General features: G+C 35.6%; 1 protein-coding gene across 1 annotated transcript in view; it reads left to right on the forward strand.

The window, feature by feature from the left end:
* Nucleotides 1-26,344, forward strand: part of USP34 (ubiquitin specific peptidase 34) — a 146,602-nt gene that overhangs the window by 38,035 nt on the left and 82,223 nt on the right. Inside the window, 5 exon segments of the mRNA XM_009319630.1 lie at nucleotides 3,287-3,354; nucleotides 11,047-11,239; nucleotides 16,528-16,589; nucleotides 24,854-24,935; nucleotides 25,029-25,121. Coding sequence (XP_009317905.1) covers nucleotides 3,287-3,354; nucleotides 11,047-11,239; nucleotides 16,528-16,589; nucleotides 24,854-24,935; nucleotides 25,029-25,121 — 498 coding nt within the window.

Below are 26,344 nucleotides of genomic sequence, written 5' to 3' on the forward strand. Positions count from 1 at the left end.
TATAATTCATATAACTTAGGTAAATATAAATAATTTAATAGACGTTTCTGATAGTCTGTGAAGTGATATACCAAACTCCAATGAAACAAAAAGAAGCATTCACAAAACTATATTTTTTTGTGAACAAAATACTGGTGATCTCAGCAATAAGTCTGCTAATTTCACTTTGTTTTATCCCAATGCATTTGAGTTTATGGGATTTATAGATCGTGTGAGATTTATGAATGACCCTGTCGATAATAGCTCAGTGAACAGCTCCGCAATGTCAACTGTTAACTGGTTCACAACGTGTAAAGCCAGAACCATAGTGTATAGTAACTCTTAAATACGTTTTCACAGTCATACCAACTGTCAAGAATGGCAGTTAAGTAGCCATTATTATAAAGACTCCTAGAAATTCCCATGCTGGAATTTATTTTAAAGTCTGTGAGATGAATGAGTTGTTTAGCTACTACCTTAAATGTTTCAAAAATATTTTCAGAAAGATTGTAGTGTGGATGAACCAATCAATTTCTCGTTTAAAAAGTTGGGCTTAGTAGTAAGGTCCAGGAAGTAGAATAGGTGAAGTTGGAAATAGTAAACCGAAGTCAGAGAACTCATTTGCTAACAACCAGTAGCATTCAACTTTTAGCAGACGAGGCTGCATAGTGGTCTGGAAAGCATTTGCTCTGTTTCTTCCACAAAGGAAGGCGAGTATCTCATTAAGTGCACTGTACAGGTACACGTAAGAGAAGACCATTACCACGGATTAGTAAAGTCTGTGGGGAACTGAGCCACTTGTTTATGATTACTGGTGTCTCCTTTATATAGAGGACGTTTAAATTATTGAAAAGATGCTTCCTTGATTTTTTTTTATCCAGCAAATCTCGTTTCAGTAAATGTCTTTGTCAGACAAGCTTAAGTTTGTAATAATAAAGCCAGCAAATGTAATATAATGCAATTTACTTCTTAGAGAGAGTTGGCACTCTTATTTTTTCTCCAGCTCACAGCTCTGCAAGATGCTTTCTTAGCAACCTGTATTGTGGTGGGACTGACTGTTCCTTCTTAGGATATTTCTTTGCTGTCTTAGATATTTGGTTCTTCCTTTCTTCCCACATTTCACATTCCGTGGCATTTGCTCGGTTTAACTACCTGATGTTGCGTTGGTCTCCTTACGAAGCTAACAGACGCAGAGAAATCCATGACCTACAGCTTGTTCTGTGGAGGATTTAAACCTCACTGAAAAAGCCTGTCACTACTTCATTCTGTATCATTTCAGTGTTGTGGGGGAATAACTGCCCTCTTGGCGGACATGAATTAATTGAAAGAATGCTGATGGTGTCCAAAATGTTGGTTTAATTTTACTGTATGAAACTTCAAAACTTCAGTCAGAAGTAAGAACTGTTGAGAGACGCACTGCCTTTTAGAAATTAATTACTGAGGATAAAGAGCAAATAATAAAAAAAACCCAAAAACCTCTGAAGCTTGAGAATAGAACAGATGCAGTAAATACTTTGTATTAAAACCGGGTGGAGGCAAAAAGAAAGTATGAGGAAAGTTGTGTATTTTTAATGTAATTTTATATATGTTATTTTTATGTCGTTTCTATATGTTATTTTATGTGATTTTATTTAAATAATTTAGTATATTTATATTTGAGTTCATGATGAAAGTTACATTTTCATTTACAACGTGTGAAATTATCCATTAATTCAATTCTGAGGATGAAGGTTGTAGGTAATGCAAATGTACAGATGAATGAAATGGCTTTAGAAGTTTGACTTAATACAGAGTGAAAATTACTATGAACAATGAAAGTTATAAAAACAAAATTATAAAAACATTTCCTACTTTTATTTCACAAAGAAATGTATTTGCTTTTGTGTTTGGTACTTGAAAAAGAGCACGTTGTTGTGTTAAAAATCAAATTGTGTAAATACGGTAGTATCTTTGTCATCCTTGCAATTCCTTGTCAAAACGTTATTTAATTCCTGTTTCTAGAACAAACATCTTCTAGTTACCCTTTCTATCTTTGGGATGGTAGCATTTTTTTCTTCTTGAGACTGCCAGTAGGATCAGAAGCTTATTCCAAATGTGGTCTTTTTTGCAATGTGAAGATTTGGCTGGTTTGTCTTGCAAAGTGGGTTAGTATTGTTACTGTGTAGTGTTAGCTGCATTGTAAAAAGTAAGTCTCTTTTTCAGAACTGACTCAAAGTTATTTGGCTAATTCCAGAAATGTTTACAATAAATGCTGGTGATACAGTTTTACTACAGCCCAATATTTTTCTCTCCTGGCAAGAAGGAGAGTTTAGATTTTTTTGCATACAGAATTTTCCAAAATCCTGGTGAGAATTTAGTCCTTAGCCAGAATTTATTGCATCAGTTGCAAAGATTAAACATTCTTTTAGGAGCAAACATGGAGTTGTAAATTGACATGACAGCTTTGAGTGACTGATGGTGTTAGCTATTCACAAGATTTGTGTGCGCACGTGATTAAAATTATGTGAGTAGTAGTAACAGCTGCTAATGTTGGATCTATGCTAGATCCCTTACCTGGCACGTAGTTGTCTTTCTGTAACAGGTTTAACAGGCTCAGCATTCCTTTTTGAAATGCAGATGGAACTTCTAACTTGGCCTGTGTAAGTAGTTTGGTTGGTCCTCTTTTCCTCACAGCGGTGTTAAATAGCTGTTTCAGGGCTTTTTTTCCTCTGCATACATTTTCTTCCTGCATACAGTTTTGCAAAGGTGGTAAAGGCAGAATGGTAAATACGGGAATGCAGATATGGTAGTAAAAAACCTGAGCTTAATCACTGGTTATAAAATATAATTTTATTTTATAGGATATATAAGGTCTAAGAAGCAAAACATCAACACAAGTCAAATAATTTTACTTCATTTAGGAGAGATTTGCAAGGAACAGAAAGAATGGAATCATTTTCTTGTAGACTTTAAAAGAAAAAGGAAAAAGAAACCCCACAAGGCTGAGTAGCAGTTTTTCCTACTGAAGAAAGTACAGAAAATTCAGAAATGAGACATCTGGGTAGTATGATACTATTTATACAAAGCTTATATTTTCCAATTGACGAGAAGAAAAGATGCAACTCCTGTTTATAAGTCACAGAAACATTCCTCAGATAGCAGCTTTGAAAATTAAGAAGTTGAAAGAATTAAAGTTGAATGAAAAACAGCAAAGCCTTTTTTTAACGTGGGGTTGCATGTGCAAATGTACCAGCAATATTTCATTTTTTACCATTCTCATTAAATGTCATTAATGAAATTCTTATCTATTTATGTTTTTGCATTATAGATCAGAATATGGCTACACATCCCTGCTGTCATGCAGCACATTATACCCTTTAGGACTTATGTTATCAGGTAAATTTTTAATTTAAGAATTTTTCTTGTGGGACTTTTTGACAGCACCTATTTATAATTTCAGGTGATTCACTTTTAATTGTTCAAGTTGTTGCTCTGACTGTATCATTTCAACAAGGAGAGTGAAGGTAATGTTTAGAGTTAGTTTGGGCACTCCTTACATCTATCTGATTGCAGTATCAATCAGATCAATCTCGGTAGTAGCATTTTTAGCGTGACATCCAGCCCCATTCTGACGTGTTGTGTCAGGTTCAATTGTAATACAGTTTCACTTACTGCAGTATCTTCACAAAACTTTACATAAAATTTGCAACGAGATGATGTAAGTAGAGGAGTGATATGTAGTCATTGAGATTTCATATACCGAGTTTCACTGAGTTTTAACACTGCTTCACATTTTGATGTTCTGTATTTCCAGCTGGCAGGAACTGAAGTGTGATCAAAAGTCTACTTGCACTTTTATGTATCTAAATATATCCAGTCCCAAAGATTTTCTTTATATCAAGCTGCCTATCTTGAAAACCACTTTAAAATTGAAGTATTTGTAAAGATATTTAATCATACAAGCCATTTATTTTTATTGACTTTCTCAGGACAATAGGAACAATCCAATGAGCTGCTGATGAAATTGTCTTGTGTATGTGTATCTGCCTGGAGGTGGAGGGGTGTGGTCACAGCTAATTCTCCTTCCAGTGGCCCAACATTAAACTTTTCTGGTGCAGACAACCTAAAAGGCCGCTGCTCTTGCATGGGCCCACAGCTCCTCCAAGGCTCTGGATTTCCTATAACTGTAATATTAGAAATGTGCTTATACTGGTCATAGCTTACTTCCCTGATAGCAATAAATGTGCCTTTACAGATTATATTGTCTTAACTATAACACTACAAAATCACACTCTTAACAAAAATAATTACATTGGCAACGAAAAAGTGCACAGAACAATGAGGCTCAGAAATATGTTTCATATTTAAAAATGTTCTGGTTTTAATTGTAAAGAATTTTGACTGTAAAAATTTAAGTACTGGCTTGGCTATCAATCTATCGTGCTATAACGTGGTCTCTACCAGAATTATATCAGCAGGGAGAAGAGTATTCTGATCTTTTATTAAAACATACCACTCTTGAGTTACAGTCCAGCCATGTGCGCTCCTTTAATGCTGATGTGTTATCTTTGAAATCTTACAAAGGTAATTATTAATCTAGGAAGGACAGGCAGAGGATCTTCAAGTTCTTGTCTCCATACATATTCCATTAATGGTTGTTCGTGTACCTGGGAATTTGGTCAATGAGCCTTACCTATTTTCTTGCAATGTATGGAAATTAAAAAGAGCATTGAAGGATCAACAATTAGAGATAGGCTGATAAGAAGGAACTTGAGTGAGACAGAATAACACAGCCTGCAGTCTGTGTTAATCCTCACTTGCTTGTTGTCCTGTAATTCTTAAAGCATTTTCTATTTTATGACTGCAGGTGTAATTAGGGTCACTGGAATGAATAGAAGATTTTTTCCCTGTGTTCTCCTCCTCTCTTCCTCTTTACTTTACCCATAGAATATTTGCATCTGATTTAAAATGGGATTTGTCAGCAGCTTCTTGCCATAAATAATGCCCTTGATGTCTGTTCTTAGCATTTAGAATACGTTCACGTCAATCAGAACGGTAATATTGATACAGGATACATCTACGGAAAACACTAGCAGTTTAGAGAAGAAAGGGGATGTTCTCCCAGTTTCCATTTTTCACAACTGAATCCTGATGGGAGATTTGGGATTTCTCAACATTACAAAATCCAAAGCTTTGTTTGTGAAGATGCACTTACAGAGTGGGACGTGAAGCTTGGAGGACGTATAACAAAAATGATCTCTAGTGCTATACCTTTATATGGGACAGAAGTTAACACAGATGCCTTCGGTAAAAGATGACTTTCTTGATGTATGCAGCTCACCCCATGTAGTTGTCAAGCTTACAGATCTTGTCTTAGCAGCTTAGGTCTCTAGGTCTCCATCTCCTTTTTTCTTTAGCTTAAAAAAAAAAAAAAGCGAACATAATCCTGGGCACAGCAGCACAGCACCTTTGAAACAAATCCTGCAATAAGCTTCTGCGGCTATGCAAAGTAAGAAAGAGGGCTTGGAGAGGGTTTTAGTCTAGAGTGAGCTCTTGGGGCTCTAACTGACTGTTGCTCCAAATTGCTGCTCATGCGGATTCCTTGCAAGAACTGCATTTTGGAGTGCTGATCAGCATAAGCAGAGAGAGAGATCACTTGACTGGCATCTTAGCAGCATCTTTTATCAGATGAGGTTAACCTTTATGTTCCTGTTCTGTGGTTATTTCTACTGAGAGTGGATGAAATGAATAGCAAAGCGTGTATTTGTGTGGAGGAGACCACTGCTGGAGTTTGCAAAGATCACGGACACAATCCTGTTATTATTGCTGCTACTAAAAAAAGACTAATAAATGTTATTTTCTGCTTGAGGAGTGGAGCACTAGCGTTCATATCTTGCCTCTGAAGGGCCTATGTTTTTAAGCAGTTTAGGAAAGAAAGAAAGAAAGAAAGGACATGAATTAAAAATTACACCTTTCAATAAGGAAGTAAAGTGGTTTTGACCTCCTCAGAAGGAAGCTTTCATTGATCCTTATACCTTAGAATTCTGCATTTCAAATTGCAAAATTCTCATGAAAAAAAGACTTATTGACGAAGTGACTCAAGAAAATTAAGTCATAGCTTATTGCAATTATAAATGAGGGCAAGTTGTTGATGATGTCTCTTTATAAAAGACATTGGTTCCAGCTGACTTCCACCTCAAGGTGAGAGACGAGCCATGCTCTACATGGTTCCAGATATTGAATGCCTCAAGAGAGCAGTAGCTATACACAGCGGTGTTCTGAGGACAATGTTTTTTCAGTGGCAAGATTGTTGATTGAAAGTGTCATGGATAGTTCTGTCCTTTAGAAAGAAAAAGGCTAGCAATGAAGTCCAGTTTTTTGAGAAGAGATAAAGTTGTATGTCTGATATTGTAAGTGCCTCAAAATATATAAAACCACCAAAAAATGCTGGATAGTACTTAGGAAAAGACCTAAAATTCTTTCTTTGACATCACAGTTGGTATCACCTACTTAACATTCCTCTGGTAAAACCTGAGAGCTATGTGTAGCATTAGCGCTGACCAATATCAAATTTAGTTCTAACCCTTTCTCCTCCCCTCCCTTTTTCCTCTCTCCTTCTTCATGATGGATCTTGAGAGCTTTTTTACGAAGGATTCGTGTCTCTGCCCCAGTTAGGGAGGAACAGAACATTCTGTGCTCAAGCACGTTGAGAGGAAATTGCAAGTGGCAGTTGCTCCTGTGTTAGCCATGTAGTTTCGGCGCAGGGCGCAAGCATGGCACTGGTATATGCAGAGGAAGTGGAAGCTCCAAACAGAATTGTTGCTCCACGGTGCTTCCTGTGGAATACAGTGAGAGAGAACGCAGCTGCAAGAATTCAAATTACTCTTCTGCTTAAAAATATTTTTCTTCAGAATTTGGGTTTTATGGGAGTGCCCGAGACCACTCCTTGCTACTAAAAAGTCATGAAAAACTCTTGTAATAAACCTTGAAGTTTTCAATTGCAAAAATTATTTCACTCCTCCAAAAATCTGAAAATTTATGCTGTAGGTACAAAGAATAGGCAAGCCAGGAGACAATAGCCAGGCACTTAAGTGAATTCTTCATATCACTGAGGGGCACTGACTCATTCTGCTTGATATCCCTGTTGCAGCTGTGGTCCACTGGAGTCATATTAAGGGAAAAAAGATTATTTCACAGCTGAGTAGCTGAAGTCCTGAATTGTAAGATGTGATTGTAAGCGTTACATTAACATGGAACTGTACGTTTAAAACTGAACTCTCTCTATCCCCAAATACAGCAAATTTAAATAGTTTCATTAGACTAAAACGGTTTTGTTTTTTTTTTTTTTAATTAATGTATATGTATATGTGTTGCTAGTATGTCGATAATATGTATTTACTCATTATTTTAAGTATGCCAGGCTGGCAGGACAGGTCCTATACATATATAGACTATCCTTTCTGTATATGTATAAAAAGAGGTATGTTTCTTTCCAAAACTCTCATTTAGGCAAAAATGTCAGATTTACTAGATTACGCAGATCCTGAAGTATCGTTCATATATTCCTTTAAGACTTAATGCTCATCAGAATCAAAAAGATAAAAATTTAGGAATTACAAAAAATAATCAAGGACAGGATGGAAGCTATTATTAAGCCATTATATGAATCAGTCACGTAGTCACATTTATATACTATATACAGTTCTAATCGTTCCATCTCACAGAGGTAGTAACAGAACCACCTAGGTGATGGGAAGGGTGACGAAGAAGGTAGGAGATAAAAAATTACGTTAATAGGAGGAGAAACATAGCCTAGGATTTTTTTTGACAGGGAGATGTCTGTTATACGAGTGATATGAAGACAAATAGGGAATGATAATTCACAGTTTTTCAAAAACAAGAAGTGGAGAACGTGCAATACAATTGTCAGGTTGCAGACTTAAGAGAAATGAAAGGAGATTGTTTTTCACACGAACGTAATTGTGAAACTAACAGGCATAGATTAATGAGAAAGCCAAAAGTGTAAATAGAAGGAGATAAATGAATTCACAGTAGTAGATAGGTTCATCCATTTTTTTATATATGGGATAAATCTTTCATCCGCTTTTAGAGTGGCTATTTTGGGCTAAATAGACCTTTTGCCTTGCTCCAGTATCACTGTTCTTATGTAAGGCAATGCAGCAAACTTACAGTTAGTCAGCCTAAGGAAAGATGTGTGTTAATTGCCAGTGCTAGCTAAAGATTGCGGTTTTGTTAATAATAACGTTCTACTGGTAAAAGCATAAAATGGACCCAGTTTACTGATACAGATGGGTTTAGGCCACTGTATCTTTCCACAATAAAAATGAGGCTTGGCCTACTCTGCGAGTTTCTATAGTTTTAATCCTGGTAGTAGAGATATGATCGTACTTGATTTATGACCAGCGCAGTAGTGCCAGTAAACTTTCTATTGTAGATGCAGTTATACTTGTAAAGACAAGTATGCTATCTTCTACATTTATACTGTGCCTGGTTAGAATAACCCAGTTAGCGTTAAAAAAACCTAGGATGCAGGTTAACAAGTAAAACTAGCTTTCTCTAGCTTTCTTTAGGGCCTTGGCAAAACAGATGATGCTGTTGAAGTACTTCCGTAGCTGTGAAAGTGCACCTACACGGTAGTTTCAGTTGTTATAAAGTGGGATTTTTTTAAAACACTGTCTCTTAATGATACTATAATACAGAAAACATGACACAAGTCTGATTCAGGCTTGGACTAAATACAGTGAATGCGCTGAAAGAACCTTAAAAATGTTGCTGTAGTGTGAATTTTATGAATGAAAGTAGGTTTATACTGAAAATGTTGCATTAAAATAAAAACCGTTTTGTTGCATAAACTAGATTAGTATAGTTGCTTCACCAAGCTTTCTAGTGTGAGGGAGATTTCAGGTGAAAGTCCTGTTGGAGAAATCTAGCGAAGCCAGAAAAGCATCCTTGTTTCTGTGTATGTAGATGTGTCCATTCCCACCTGTCTGTTGCATACAAGCACTCTTTATCTGTCCTATGTAGAATGAGAAAATTCATATAATTGATTTTAACATCTTTGAGATCTTTAGAAATCCTTCACAAAACAATCGAGTATGACTTGATGTGTCATGAACACTGAAAAGCTTTGGGAGCCAGGGCTGATTATAGTTTGCATATAAAAATGGGGACATAAAAACTGGTCTGAGGTTGCTGATAGTCATATTGAGATTATTATGTTTTGTAGCATGGGCCACTGCATTTTTTCATCAGAGTGTAACTCCTCTCACCTGTCAGTAAGTTAAAGATAGGTCACCGGGTCTGGTTTGCTGCTGAACTTTTTCAATTGAGTATTCCCTTCTCGTTGCTCTTTTCTTTTGTTTAGAAATCATAGCATTACCTTCTTGCCATGATTTGATTTCCAGTGCTCCACATGAGAAGACAAATTTCACAGTGCATAACAAGTGAAGGATCTGATTGCCTTGGCCCTGAATGGTCCTTCTTTTGTCCTACTGTTACGTATCTGTGATTTCTATCGCAGATCTACAGTCTCTATGATTATTTGCACTGAAGTGTCTTTTCTATGTTTGACAATGTTAAGTATCATTTAAGTGTGTTTATTTTAAGGCCTCTACACAAGAGGTGTGAAAAAGGGCCTCAATCTAAATAAGAATCAGGGCCTGTGTTTTTGCTTTTTAAAAAAATTTACTGATGTTTATATGATGTAATGCAAAGGAATGGTGCATAAATCTAGTTAAGTGTAGTTTAGTATCTCTTGTGTTTTTTAAAAGATTCGTGCATCTATTTGGCCCGTCTCCAAGGATAGATCCAGACTTAGGCTGTCAAACGAATGGATTTTTAATGCATTTCTGTGTAGTTAAGTCTAGTTTGGATGTAGTTGAAACTTCAAAATGCTGAAGTACAGCAGAAAAAATTAATTATGCTAAGCTTGTATGCATGTACCTTTCACTGTGCAATCTTTAATTGCTTCAAAATAAGCTCAGGAAAGCTTGTTTCTAAACATTTTTCTCTTATGCATTCAGTTTAGAAGAAATTCTCAACTGTGTCAGTGTTTTATATGTGAACTTTACAGGCATTTCACTATAGATTTTCTTGGTACGTCTTGATCTTGTAGTCGCTTAGGTAAGACTTAAGGTTGCGCTAGCTTCTGTAAGTTAGTTTTTATAAATGATTATTTCTTCTGCCTCCCATTTGCAGAAGATACCTGTATTGTGACTCATTGTGCATTAGATGACCCCTTATTAAAGATAAGATGTCTGCAGTAGGAAGAACTTGGCTGTTTAAAATTCTTTAGCGTTTTTGGTTTCTCTGTAAGATTCCTAGGATCCTTGGTGATGCTTCACATGCGCCCTTAAAGATCATAATAACTGTCAATAGAAGAAACAACTTGGGCACGTGTTCCTGTACTAACCTGTTGCGAAAGCTGTACTGTGGCACAGGGAGTACTGCTGTACAAGCACAGATGGCATATGGTTGTGGCAGAAAAAATGTGCATGTACCACGTTTACTCTAATTGTATCAGAACGTGATTGCATAATTATAATTTTTTTTCTGTTCTGTGACTGAGGCCACAAACAGGGATATATTCTTCTTCAGAGGATTCTCACTGTCAGAGCGTGCTGTTTGTGGTCCATGGGCACTGTTTCCAGAAATTCAGTTTTAAAGTAGATTATATATGTTAAGCGGAATGTGACAGTTCAGTTTTAAATAAAGTAAACAGGCATGATGCAGCTCTGGAGAGGGCACCTTCCCATGAAACGGATATGAGGTTTACGCTTCCAACCTACGTTTCCAAAGAATTCCATGGGTTTCCTGTCATTTTGTGGAATGAAAGAGATCTGAAGAGGTTTAAAATAAGAAATCTGTTTACTTTTTAAAATATTATGCATAATTCTGTTTTTCCTCCGTGCTTTTTTATTGTTGCCAACTTTTGATAGTGGTATTTTAAGGCTTAGTACTCTTACAGCTGTTGGAAATATGTATTTGCTATAATCAAGTTGGTGTTCCAGGAATGTTCTAGTTTGAATCATACCCTTTTTTTTTTCTTCCATTTGTAATTTATTCTAGGTATTTATGTAAACTGTCAGACCAGGAATTGCGACAGAGTGCAGCCCGGAACATGGCAGATTTAATGTGGAGCACAGTTAAAGAACCATTGGATACGGCCTTGTGTTTTGATAAAGAAAGTCTTGATCTTGCGTTTAAATACTTTATGTCTCCAACTCTAACAATGAGATTGGCTGGGCTGAGTCAAATAACAGTAAGAACTTTTTAAAAGTATAAATAATATTTAGAAAAAATGTTTCTTTTTGCATTTTATGAGTTACAGACTTGTTTGGGGGGCTTTTTTAATGTGTGAAAACAGCAGAATCCTCTTATATGCAATCTTAGGAAATTATAGCAATGACTGTGAATATAGGGTTCACTGAGAGATAAGTCTGAGTGATGGCTGTGTTCTGCAGCGTATGGAACTGTAACACGTTTCCTGAACAATTTACTATGCTAAACAAAACTGTCTGATAACCATGTTTTGTGACAGTTATGTTGAAATTAAGTCCCTTGACATGGCTATATTTGTTGTTTACAAAGGCTTTCAATCTGTTTTCATTTTTACCTTTACAGTGTCTTGACTCTACTGTAATTAGCTGCTTCTTTGTATTGTGCATACCTCTTTTTCCTGTTTGTTTAGTGTAGTCTGTTTCTCAAGAGAGAGCATTTCTGCATTAATTAGCAGAAGACCGAATTGAAGAGGTAAATATATATAGCGTCAAACAGAAATAGATTAAAATCAAAAAACCCCACCCTTGTCTTTCCCATGGAAATGATCCACACTGCACCAGTCAAGATACGTTGTGCATCCTTTGTCTGCCATTGCTTCCTACGTGCATATTATAGCCATAGAGAGACAGTTGCACAGAAGGTCAAAAGTGAACTTTTTAATTCATCCGAGCCTTTTCGGTTTTGTGTTTCTTCTGACACTCCTGTATTTAAGATTTATAGCTCATATTGTCATGTTTGCCTTAATGCACAAAATGGTGAACCGGAACAAACTGTGTTAGAATGAATCAACGTGTTCTCCTTAAGCTTTGTAGTATTTTCTGAACACATTTGGCCTTCTCTATTCTAACTGATTACGTAGTATCACTCAGTGACTCTCTTCATCGCTGACTGTCAGTAAATGCAAGACAAGTTTACTTAAATTTGACTTTGCTTCTCACTATATTTATATGTAGAAGTACTTACAATTGTTTTAATAAATGGCAACTTAAAGTAACCTGTAAGTATTTCCAGTCAGATTATTAGTGGTTTTTAAGCAAAGTAAATGTTTAATTCACGTAGATATGTGACCTACTAAGTTAAAAAAAAAAAAGTAGTCTGTGAACTACATCCACTCAGTATTAATCAAATGCTGTTCTAAGGGTAACTGCTTTTATTTTATTTGAATGCATTGTCCATTCAGTTTTGCATTTGTATGAATGAAAACATAATGCAATTCATCCAGTGGAGGTGCTAAAGCAAGATACAGAGAAAGTTAACTTTTGGAAGAAACAGTGACAGCATGTATTCATTACTGTAAATATAATTTACATACATAAGTAATTTATATGACTTTACATAAATGCTACATATAATACACTCAGTGCCTGAATTCTAATCTTCTGTCATAATTAATTAGCGTAAAGTGAATGTTCAGGGTTCTTTTTGTGTAATAAGAAAACTTCAGAGAGTTGATAAAGTCTGAGGTGAAAATATAGCATATATTTTTGTTTTGATTTTTCATTGCCATGTGCTTTATTATTTATACAGTTACAGATACAATATCTGGCAGATACGTTTTAAAATATGGCCATTAACTGGGCATATTTTTTTTTTTACTCTGCACAGTTTTGGAAGACTTCATTTTAAGTATTGTTTATTTTAAAGTAAACTTCCAATGTTTGCATAGTTCCAGTTACATTAGATTTTTTCTTCCTCTAAGTACTTTCCTTTGGTTTTGTACAAGTTGTCCTTCTTCAACTACTAATGTATGTCTTTTTGTGTATCCTTACCAAAAGAAAGGCTGAAAATAAGAACGCATGCTTGTTTATTTTTCAGGCATGTAGTTCACTTAAGGGAGTGTGAAATTGTGTAATTTTAAGTAGTTATAACATGTTCTGATCTGTTATGATTGATAAATATGACTGTAAAAGTGAGATTTTTAATAAGACGTGTATTTTTAGACTAAACCAAATAGGTTTTAGCTTGTAAAAAAAACAGAATATTGTTTGTTAATAAGTTATTGAGTCTTTTTTAATATGAATAGTCTCTAAAACTGCTCTGGAACTCTTAAGAATTCATTCTTCTTTCTCACTCAAATCATAGGCACTTTTGTCTTTCGATCTCTAAAGGTCTTACGAAGATGTTTTTGGAAGAAGCATCTTTTCATTTTTCTTGTTTGACTTTTGAGTTTGAGAAGCATTTTGGTTTATTTAGTTTTGTATTAGTTTTATATGCCTTGCCTGGAACAATTTTAATTGCCAGGTCTGTGCAACTTTGAATGTGAGATCTGAACCAAAATTAACAGAAATTTTGACTGCCTCTTTACTGAAGTTTTCTGTCCTCTTTGCAAACAAAGATGTGTTTACAAAGATGTAATATAGTTCAGCTTCGTTAGTATTTTCACACAAATTTCTCTATTACCGATGCACTTTCATGACTACTTTCTTGAAGTTTCTTTTTTCTATTCATGTCTTTGATGGCTAGAATTTGTCAAAGTAATTTCATTGAAATGTTCGTCCCAACCAACACAATTTCAGCTTCCTGTTTTGTATTCAAGACTTTAGAACTATGATGCCTGCAACTGCAAAACGTTTTCCTTTCCTGGACTTCCATTTGCCAAAAGTTGAGCATTTAGCCTTGAAGCAATTCTTCATTTCATTTTGCAAATAGATGTGAAGATTCAAAGAAAACTTTTAGCAAAATTATGTGCGAAATATTTTAAAGTGTGAACTTTTCAATATATACTTCATTTCAAAGAGAAGTTTCTTCTGAAAATTTATATGGAAAATTGACTCATGCAGATTCTAATTTCAACTCGCAAGATTAAGACTAAAATAGATGTGGTCAAATAATTTCTATGGCTTGCCTGATTGTTCCTTTTGCAAGATAAATGTACTTTTGCTCTCATCGTGGAGGCAGAAATCTTTGACCAAAAATATCAGTGAATCCAAACAGATGAATGTCTTCTAACATGGAGGTGTTGATTTGTGTCTGCCAAGAGATTTTTTTTTTTTTCCCCCCCCTGTCTGACAGCTAACATGACCAGTCCTAAAATTAAACCTTTCAAGTTTCATGGAACCTCTTGAGACTCACAGAATACATGCTGTATGGCATACAGGGATTATATTTGCTTACCACCAAATACAGACTTGCCTCCCTTGAAGAGTAGCATATACATAATGTGTCATATCATCTGACTAAAGTTCTTATTTACAAAACAAGGTTGAAGACAGACGCATGAAAGTTAATTTTAGCAAAGTGGAAGCCTGAGTGGTGGAATATGAAGTTGGAAATAGCTACAGAAAAGAACGGCAAAATATAAACCAAGATATACCTGAAGCTTTATTTTTGTTGTTACCTTGTTTCTCTTTGATTTCATCTCCTAGTCATCTGTTGAGGTGGTTCAGCTCCAAAATACCCTCTTCTCTCTCTACTATTCCCTCACAAACAGGACTCTCGGTTTTCCTGTCCTTCCAGTTACAGATGGACTTAAGTCTGTGAAAATGGATGCTCATAACTGATCTGGCCATCCTTTTTCATTTTTTCAACCCCTTTTTACTTGGTTCTGTGCGTTAGTGAAAATGCAAATGCAATGTTGTTAGGTTTTTCCTGAACAAATTCAGTGCAAAACTTGAGCAGTGCATATTATTTATTCTTGCATTGGTTTTCTGTGTAGAAAGTTTAATTACCTTTGATGCCTGGGTCTTGGGACAAGACTAGCTAGGGAGATGCCTTTTTGTTCTCAGCTTTCTTTGCTGAACTTTATACCTGTGTTGTACTTCATAACTAACACATTTGTGTTACATTAATTGAGTGTCTGGGCACAGGCTTCTTTAGTTTCTTACAATGTTTCATATATGGTAAAAAATGGTAGAAGTAATTTATTCCCTCTGGCATTTCATGGTAACGAAACACGAAGTGAAAAAAATGTTAGGAGGTGAGTAAGAATAAGGTGCTGCAACACTACCTCATGTGTACTTTGTATTGCGCTGTTGTGTCAGAATTCTAGGACTTCAGTTGAAATTATTGGAATTTTCAAACAATTTTTGCAATATGAAAAAGAACACCTTTTGTCAGAATTCCTTTGGGTAAGGATTTTGTATGGGCAACTTGGATCAACATGTGACCGTGAATTTAAAATCGATAATAGTAACAGTTCAATACCCTTTCATTCATTGATCCCTTTCAAAACATTTTCGGCTGGGGGGTAAGTCTTCAGAAAAGCCAGTCAACTTTCACTTCTTTATTTGACCCAATTCTAATTGGTCATAACAATTTCTTTGTGAAGTTCTGCTCACATGTTTTTCCACTCCTAAATAGGTTTCATTTGAAAGTATCTATTAATAACTTCTGTATATAATAATTGTGTAATCAGGCTGTCATGTCTCTCTAATTTTAATGCATATTTTCAATTTTGTTCCTTCAAAAACATTTTTTCCCATGAAAATTGTTGAGATTAGACACAAATAAATGTTTGTGTAAAGACTGCAGGAGATCAGCTGTCACCCGAATTATAGAGTGCATGCACCAGAATTGTTTCAAGAAAGAAAAGAGTAAATATTCTTGATGAAGTTATGCAACAAGTTTAATTTGAATTTCAAAAATTCACATTACTGTGGCTTTAATTTTTTTGAAAACAAGATGACAAATAGGTTTTACTATACAATTTTAAATATTTGAAAATATTATGTACATGTAAAGAATTGGATACAGAGCCACCTCTGTATCTGGGAATTTGATGCTGACGGAAAGGGTGGAAAAGAGATGTAAACCTTTAACAGGCTTTTTTTTTCTCTGGGATGTCTTGAATTTATCAGTTCAGATACCTTTGAAAGCTTCATTTCATATAAAAATATGTAATCTTCACTCTCCAATTTTGTAGACTTTCAACACTGATAATGTGACAAAAGAAGTCTTTGCTGTTGTAGTAAGCGTTACAAAAATGGGGAAACTCGTACTAAAACATCAGTTTCCGGACTATGTGTTTCATTTCTCATTAAAACCTATGTGCAAAGTGACTGCTATACACCTTGTTTTGATTTCTGGAGTGGGTGGAGTTTTGTAACATCATTTAATTGCTTTAGTGAAAGAAACGTTGATTAAGAAAGAAAATTGATCCCTTTTGCCTACTAGAATGCCTGTTCAAATATTTGTCAAAGCGATTTATTTAAAAAGATTGAAAGTACTAGAAAAATGTGTTTACTGTCACTATTTTTAAATATAAGAAAACTGCCTCACAAAATATTCAGATAAAATTTCATTTTTTTTTCTTCCTTTTCCTAACTATAGAACCAACTTCATACCTTCAATGATGTGTGTAATAATGAGTCACTAGTTTCAGACACAGAAACGTAAGTAGGAACATTATTATGAGTACTTTTAAGTGCGCTATATGATTGTAGTTCTTCTGTATTGTTGTTATGGATTGTACACAGTGGGGACTAGTGATAATCCAAGGCGTTTATTAGAAGTATTCTAATCAGGGGTTTAATAAGTGGTTTTAAATGGTAACTTTAAAAATATTTCTAAATGTTTCTGGATTTTTTTACTGTCTTAAAAGATAGAGTCAAGGTAACATTTAGAAAAATGTAGATACTGAAATAATAAATACCTATAGCGGGCCATTATCTCCACTGTGATGTATAAATGAGAACCAGCTAATTCATATCCAAGTAGTATTTTTGCCGTCTTCTCATTTCTCCTGATTATTAACTAAGACTTGTCTTGCTGTCACTGGCTCCCAGCCTTGTTATTGTTTTCCACTGAGTCTGTGAGGCTCTGCTTTTAGAACTATTTATTGATTTTCTTCAAAGTCCTTATTTGTATAATTCAGGTGTGTTTAACAGTTCTAAAGGAGACTCCCATAAATCTTCGAGAAGATTCATGCGTGGGATTGTATTCCAGTGAGGAAATGCGTTGATTTTTGTAGTAACTCTAAACTTAATGTTACAACTGTCTAGAATTTAGACAAAAGTATGCCTAAAAACTGTTCTTTCAAAATAATAGGCAAAGAATGTAAAATCTAAGATTTTACTTGCGATATACCCTTTACGTTTATCCTGGGGGGTTGTATCCATGTGCGTATCTGTCTCACTGCAGACACACACTCTCCACTATCTTTTGCTCGTTAATGAGAAGTCTGTTCCAGCAGCAGTTGGCTTGCTTTTTTGTCTGGGTAGTTTTATTAGAGATGGCTTTATTTTAACACCTGTTTATTGAAGTCTGGCAGCAGTCAAGACCACAGTACTGTGGATTTCATGTAAATAACAACTTGAATATTTGAAGTGAAAATTATGGTAATAGGTTGATATTTTAAAAATAAAGACTCAGAATCTAGGGCAGTTTTGCTTCCATAAAGAGGTGAAAATACCTTGAGAATACAAAACACATAACCACTCGTGATCAACTTTTTCTTGTCCTTTGTCACTAAATCAATAGGTGAACATGAATCCGTGCTATCCATTTACTTCAAAGTAAATTTTGATACATAGCGTCAGAAAAAAATTAAAGAATTCTCGTCAAGTATGACACAAATATCTTACTACGATGAAACCTGGATGTAATGTCATTAAGCACATATACATTTCAAAAAATTTGCATTATTGTAGTAAATGTAATCACGCATTTATTACTTTAATACAATATTAATACAATATATACTTACATATAATTATTATTTATATATTTTGTGCCCGGGAGAGGTGTTGGGTTTTTTCCAAAGCCTCTAGTTCTGCAGCAGTAGAAGTAAATACTACAGGAGCATAACACGTTGAGTGTGTGAGGTGGCTTGGTTGGCTGGGGTATTTTCAATATTGTACTGCCAGTTTAACTTGTATTGTTGCACTGGGGCTGCCAAACCTCAATTTCATCTACTTCTCCTCCTTCCTTCATGTTGAAAACCTGAAACTGAGGTGTTTCTTGGTTAGTTTATCTTCTGAAACACATTGTGAATGAAATAGTTTTTAACTAGCAGTAACTAGTTAAGGAACATTAACAAGAAGTTATTCTGCCGGTTAAACCTAATAAAAAGCTGTTTGATTTTCTGTGTCAAATGTAAAAAGGGAAAGTTATCGACAGGGGAAAAAGAGAAGGATGCTTAAATTTCCCTGCAGAAGAGCAGATGTACTATGCAAGAACATCAGAGTTATTTTAAAGCTGAAGGAAATTGTCAAATTCTCATTTAGGGTATTACTTTCTTGGCAAGGGCATCTGTAAACAGCCTGTCATTTGAAAGGAATGCAGCATGAACAGAAGAGCTTCTTTCCACTTTTGTATTATGCGATTTTTTTTTTTTTTTTTTAATCTGAATTCCAGTCATTCTGGTGTTTTACCTGAAAAGTTGGGTACAAATCGGTATCGAGTATTGCTGCTCATCTTCAGATATCTTTTGAAATCACTGATTTCTTCCAGCCAAATAATCATAAAAAGCTGGTGCAGAAGGATGGGGAAAATGTCTCACTTCTACAGTTTGTTCACTACAAAGCTTCCCTCTCATTAGAGACTCTGTTCATGAGAAATTTTTGGATGAGAAGGCACTTACGGAGTTGGCAGTGATTGAATGAGGAGCAAAAGGAAAGCTTTTCATTCCTATTTTCTTTCCTTAGTGGAGAAAGGAAGTCTAAAATTTATTTTGTACCTTTGTAGCCTCTGCAGATTTATCAAAGGAAGATGTTTTGCGTTGTCTGGTCATCCCCATTATGCGTTTTGACTTTTCCAGATGCATTTGGAACTGTCAGCCTTTGGGATTTCTCCTTCTGTATCTTGATAAGGTGGGTTTGCGGGAGGTATCTTTTTTTTAAAAAGAGCTGTCAGTTAGTCCTAGCTCTTCCCTTTTGTTTGGAAGTACTGTCAGGATTTTTTAGCAAATATTTTGCAACTGTAGCTTCCCACCTTTATCTGCATGGTTGCAAATTTTTCCGCGGTAGGACAAACTAAAGCATCTTCTGTCTAGGAAAACACTGGATTTCACAATTTGCACTTGAAAGCAGCAGAAAGCTAAGACAGAGAAATCTGTTTTCTAACTGTAGGTATTTGTATGTCTTCTTAAATTTAGTTTACTCGACTGTCTTCTCTAGGGTTGAGGGTTTGTGGTGACTGAGTATGTGTATTGTCCAGATATGTGCAATGTCTCAGTGACTCAACTTCATAATATCCCTCAGAGATACACTTTTAATTTAGCTATTCCTGGCTCTTAATATAGAATCAAATTCTTTGCGGTCTGAGGTACCGAAGAGTATGAAATCTATTGAAGCTAAAAATAACGAGACTGAACAGAAGAGTCTTCAAGTCTTCGAATAGTGATTCCTAAAACTATTTTGCTGGTGTTGGTTAGTGAAAAATGATCATGCCTTTCAGGGAGGGAAAGTTTTTTTTTGTTTTTTTTTTTTTTTTTTTGATGCTATTTGGACCACAAGAGGAAAAAGTGGTGTGCTTTCCTTAATGAGGACACTGTCAACTTGTGGAAATAACATGTGTAAAGAGATATTTTGTTTTGCTCTTCACTTGGCAGGCAGCCAAGAATTTGTGTTTCAGCATTCAGGTTGATGCTGCAATGAACTCCGGCCTCATTTGAAAACGTGATTATCCTCGCTTAAAAAGCTTCCTACAGAGTCCTTTCAGATGTCCAAAATTCCCTTCACCTGTGAACAGAAAGATCTAGACTATTTCTTCTCCTTTCTTTTCCCTCTCTTTCCTTATTTATTGAGATATTAAACTGCAAGTTTTGTATTGCTTTTTCCCTTCACCACTGTTCTCTTTGCTCATGTTAACTTTTGCTTTCTCAATTTTTGTCTAAGCTCACCAACTGAATTTATGGCAGCATCACTTAAACGCCTCTTCCCCTCTATCCCACATTCCAGGGATCTTTTCAGATTTTCTCTGAAAAAAAAAAAGGTAGTAAAGTTTTTCACTCAGCTCACTAATGTTTCTTTCTAGTGGCATACACAGTAGTTTAATAACTATTCAAGATTATGTCAGAGTGGTGGTTTTGGAGCATCAAATAAGAAAATGTGCGCTCAGGAACAAAAACCTGTGCTTCAGTGTGTTTTGGGAAGGTGCCTGCTATATCCTCTTTGCATTTCTGTTCCTAAATAGTTGAGATCAGCGTTTCCCATCCATTGTTATGTTGTAGATGCTATTTCAGTGATTTTGTTAAGAAATGTTAGACTTCATCCTTTGCAAGCTGCTCGTTATATTTCTACACTTTTTTCTTTTAAGGTTTTACGTTACATTTTTCACTGATGTTGCTGACTTGCTGTTGTGTTTCATCCAGTACTGAGCTGGTGTGTTTTTGTAGCTGCGTGGTGAATTGCGTTGGAAGTTGACTGGTTGGATAAATAAGGTTTTCGGGGGGGGGGGAGTACTTTGCTGTGGGATTTGTTCCTGGATCTGGGTCATCATGTGGCTACCAAGTATTGCACCACAGCCTTAGATTAAAATGTTTCTAGGACTTTAGCCCGGTCCTCTTATAGAGAGGCCTTCTGTGACCTACCAGGAAAATGCATAAACTGTAGTTTCCTTCCGGATAGTTTTATTTACAATAATGAACAAAATTCAAGCTCTAGTACTTGCCTTTCGTAAGTACAGTTCACAAACATCAGGTTATATCACAAACTGCATAGCTTCCACTCTTTTCCCTGCACTCTAATGGAATGCCTGGGGAAACTAATGGCAAAAGTGCTTGAATTTCATTTCTTGGAAGTAGAACAGTTATTTTTGACAGACGTGAATTGTCAGTGAATTTAAATTAAAAGTCTAGGGAGAAATTGATTAAGTCTAGAGATCATGTAGCCCAGTATGTTGTGTAGATTTCCAGTGCGAGAAAGATTTAGAGACAATTAAACTAGAGTAGCTGCTACCTTTTCTTTTTCATTCCCTTCTTCCCTTCCCTCACCCAGAATACACACTTACAGAGAGTATCAAGTTCTTTAAATTGCTTTTCCTCTTGCTATCCCAATTACTAAATCCATGAAAAATGGCTAATACGTGTTATTACCAAGGTGAATGTTCTTACTACTAAGGTCTGTATGACTTGGGTATCTAATTTGTAAAACTGTTCTTTGTACTGCTACTTTTATGTTGGAGGGAAAAGCATATCTATACTTTGATCATAATGCAGGTTTTTCACTCTCACTGTTTCCTCCAGTATGAAAGAGGAAGATTTTTCTATAACCTTTTGAAGAACTTCTTTTAAAAGAAAATTTGAGCATATTTTTACTGAAAATTGAGTTCTTGCTAAGTTGCCTGAATTGTACTGATATTGTATAGTAATAGTCCTATAAGAATTTGCAAATTGCTCTATGAAAAAATACTTTTGAATTATGAAAAATACAGACTATATGAAAGAAATTTTAACATAGCTAGAAATTTAAATTAAACCACATTGAAAAATATTGAAAATCACACTTTAAATCTTTTAACGAAAGGTTATTCTAGGTTGCCTTGCTTTATTTGGGACAACTCGGAACTCAGTGAATTTTTATGAACTTGAGTGTATCTGAAATTTCTCAAGGCTATAGGGCTTTTGATAATTATTAAAGTAAAAATGGGATAAGTGACAATACACAAACTGAAATCGTAGATTAATTTATCCATAGGCTGGCAGTTTATTTTTATTTATATGAAGTTCTGGAATTGCTTGTGAGTTAAGATGTTCACTCTGTTTGAAAGTGAGGAAACTTACCAAGGAGCTGGAAAACCACCAGACAAAAAAACATCTTTCCTGAAATGAAAGTGTTCAGAAAATAAAGTCAGACATACTTCATTTATGCTGAAATAAGCTTTCTTTGGTGAATCCTTGAATCGGCTATCATAAGTATATTTGTTAGTATATCAGAGAACAAAATACTTAGTGCTGGTAATAGCTTTGTCATTTAAAAAGGCAGTATATTTAGCGATTGGTGTGCCCTCAGCAAAACTTTCTGGGAGGAACAGTTCTCTCTGGGAAACACAAAGGCTGCATTCCGCCTTTCACAAGGATCCTCTTGGTTTTGGTCATCCTCAACAAAGCCATGTCAAATGAATGTTTACCTTCAGAAATCTGAGATGTGACTTTACCACAATTGAGCTCACCAGTAGGGTAAAGAGTTTTTTACCGCTGAGAATACATCTATTAAAAAAAGGCATTCCTTCAAAAGAATAATCCATTATTTCTCAGAAGAAAAATGTTGCAGACTAGAGATAGAGAACTGCCATACTCATTTAATAAAACGTGAAGGAACTCACTCTGTAAGAGAGTTTTTGTTCTTTGGAGTTGCTGAAATGCAACATATGACTCTGGATACAATGTCTAATGGACATTGTGCCACTAGCAGAAGTATATGGTTTAAAGAGACACAGGGAGCAGCATGTCCTTTCGTATTAACATCACCTAGTGAATCTAGCAGTGTTTATCTGGGATTCATTCTGAAAGCTACAGGTTTAAAAATTCAGATCCAGGAAGAAATTAAGTGGTCCTGGATCAAAATTACCTCCATTGACTTATGACTCAGGTGTTAAGGCTTTTGCCTCTTATGGAGGACTGTATGCAATGATTTTTTTCACATTTCATAACCAGAAGTGCATCCATTCAGGTCTCCTGCATCTAGTGGGCATATGTCCATTCATGTGACCAGACCTGTCTACCTTTTATACGTGCAAAATGCAAACTATGAGGTTTTCTGCTTACCTTTTGGTCATGTAGCAGGAGCACTTCTGCCCACAGCAAGGGGAAGCAATGTAAAGCCATAAGAAGGAGGTGGGGGCGAATAGGCTGTAAGTTCAAGGAACTTTTTTGCAGGCTGCATTCAGTTTTCAGAGTGTGGGTTGGGTACTTGTGATTTAAGACGAATCTGTAATATCAAGTCTACCAGCTGTCTGACAAAATGAGAAGTAACAGAGCTATAGTCTCTTGAGCTGTGTGGGCAATGCCACAAATGGTCACTTGTGCTTGTCAGCATGGAGGCAGGTGGACAAGAGCATTTTTTAGAGCCACGTTTGTTGCTAAAGGAGGCTGGTAGCATATATTCAAATGAATAATAAATTCCTTTAGCTGTAAAATCTGCAAAACTACAGCTCGTATGTGAAAAGGTCTTACTTCAGATTTTGCTGGACAGAAATCCAAGCCCTGAATGAGTCTGTAATGAGCATGCTCCAAAGTTTGGTTTGGGGTAGGCATCTTCGGGGTGTTGGGGCTGGTGGTTGCGTTTTGGTTTTGTTTTGAAATGAGGCTGTAGGAAGTTAAGTAGATCTGGATTTCATGGAACAGACCTGGCTTATCTTTTTTATCTCTTTGAGCAGATACCCTGTCAAACTGCCTTTACAGTATGAGAACTAATTTATTAATAACCCATAAATGATACTGTTGGCAAATTGTTGTACCTTGCAGGCCAGTTACTATTTAAATGTTAGGGGACATTATCTTTTTTGAACAATATAAGAATATTTGATTCCCCATGTCCTGGAGTTAGACTAGAAGAGGACAGTGTAGGAATGGCGTGTGTTGTGTAATGGGAACTATGCTGTGTTCATCCATAGGGATCAGGCAATTCAAAACAATTGAAGAACTGGCAACATGCCCTGGACAAGTGAATCCTGTTTGGAAAACCTACAAAGGCAATTTCTTTTTACCTAAAGACTCTTGTTTTCTTATTGTGGCTGATAAAGATTGGCAATCCTGGAATTTTAATAGTGACCGTAAATGTGACACAGATAGCAGTGGTAAAAGTAATTCATCCTGTAGTCCTCTAAGACACCCCCTCCCTCCCATCCTCTCCTCCTCGTGAAACAGAGCGCTTTTATTCCAGGGCCGTTTAAACTACAGGCTGTGCTTTAAATACTGTGATATCCTCTAATTGCTTCTGGTGCCAAAACCTGCGAAAACAAACGTTTGCTTGAAAGGAAGGAATAAAAAGGAGCTTATGCACTAGTTTCCAGACAAGGCAGTCCTTTCTGGAAGTTCAACTTTTGTTTTGGAAAATTCGGTTTCTTTGTCCTGTTCTGTTCGAATGCTTGCTTATGGATCGGCACTGGGTAAAGTTCCCTATTGTTACGGGTGAAACAAAATGAGCATTTTGAAGCATCTGTATGCTACATGTCTGTAAGTATGACCATGTAAAACATAGGTTTTTAAAGCTATATGAGTTGCTATTTATGGAAGAGAATCTAAAAATATTTAAGTGGTATTCTTTAAAAAATAGTTTCTATCACTCCCACCTTTAGGTACATTTGTGAACTCAGTAGTTCTGGAATTCCATGATAAACTTGGGTTAAATAGCAGTGTTTATCAAAATCCTCCCTGTGAGGTCTTTGAAAGTGGTCTGTAGGTGGTCTGTTGAGCTCTATTAACTAATAAAATTGGTCGAGTTGTTGGTTACATGTTTGCTAATGATCCAGAGGGGTGCGTGGGAAATGCTGGTATTTGGCTTTAGTCTTCCAGCTAAAGAAAAAAATACGGAAATCGTTTGCTTCCTACCTGAATGGAGGAATGTTGAGTATGCTTTGTGTTCAAAAAAGTTTTCGTATGCTTACTACAATTACAGATATTAATTTGAAAGACATGCTGTGCTAGGGAAGAGCACGGCGTGTATATTATAGGCAGATAATTTTACGTATGTTTCCACTCTTTTTTCATCTCTAGGTCAATTGCAAAAGAGCTTGCAGACTGGCTTATCAGCAACAATGTAGTTGAGCACATTTTTGGACCAAATTTACATATTGAGGTTTGTATAAAATTATTATTATTTTTAGTACAAACATGAAGGAGTAACTTCTTGTTCTAGTAAATCTTTCCTCAATATGTTCTCACTTCACAGATCATCAAACAGTGCCAAGTGATTCTGAATTTTCTTGCAGCTGAAGGGAGACTCAGTACTCAACATATAGACTGTATTTGGGCTGCAGCACAGGTATATATACAATCTTTCTAATTGCAGGAGTGATAAAAAAAACAAAACGGAAAATGGCAAGTTGATTTTGTTTTATATTCGTAAAGCTGAGTTTCTTACTTTTTCATGTCTGTCTGTCTGAGTGTTTTGCTGACCAGAATTTTAAGTTAGGTAACTGCCACAATTCCTGTTTTCTCATTAGATGCAAGAATTCACCTAGGCTACTTTTATACAAGAAAAAAATGAAGTTGTGTAACAAAGACATAGTGTTTTCACTAAGAATGGGGATGAAGATTGTAGGGTGGATGTAATATTTTTACTATTGTGCTAAATTGCCTTGCTCCTATGTATTGTAGTCTTCCATTTCTGTTACTCCTGGTGGGAACAATCAGGTGAAAACTGTGGCAGTGAAGTTTACAGCTGTGCTACAGTGCTGGTGTTAACATCGATGGAAGGCACTGACATTTTATTTTTTGCTTGGTAAACCTGGAAACTCTGATAGGCTTTTTTCCTTCAGAAAGATATACTTGTTTGCTACTTTTAATGGATTGCTATGCTTTTTATTTTAGGTTGTGAAGTTTTTTATTTAGGGGATATGAATACAGTAGACATTTTGATTTCCTGTTGTGGAAACTCTTTTTCCATGGTTTCATTCTGCCTTTATTATTAAAAAACCCAAACCAAACAAACAAACAAAAACACCCCCAAAAAACAAACAGAAAAAACCCTTAAGGTTTCAGTGTTAATTCTTCTGAAAAATACACTCAAAATGAAGGTCAGAGAAATAAACTTGATCTTTTTGAACAGGTATAGGGAACATACTTTTATACAAGTTAGAATTTGAAGGGTTTTTTTTTACGTGTTCAATATTTCTCTGTAATTTGTTTCAAGCAGATAGTACTGTATACACATTCTGATACCTGTGTAGTCCATTGTCATTATAACATGCAGCTGGTATGTTAATAAATGCTCATTGTAACAGCATTCACTCTAATAAGCTCCAACAATTTTCTATATCAGAGTAATTTATAATTACTTATTTCATTTACATTTTTAAAGCGGTATTTTACCTTCCTTGATGTTTTCACACATACAGTAACTCACACTAGTGTTAGACCTCTGGATTTTTTCTGTCTTTTATACTATTTTAAGAACTTAATATAATTACCCAAATGCGATAATTCTTTTACAGTTCACACGTTCATTTTGCCATACTGATATTTTCTATATATATGTTTGATATC

This window comes from Pygoscelis adeliae, unplaced genomic scaffold, assembly GCF_000699105.1.
Source record: "Pygoscelis adeliae isolate BGI_AS28 unplaced genomic scaffold, ASM69910v1 Scaffold122, whole genome shotgun sequence".
In the NCBI taxonomy this organism is placed as follows: Eukaryota; Metazoa; Chordata; class Aves; order Sphenisciformes; family Spheniscidae; genus Pygoscelis; species Pygoscelis adeliae.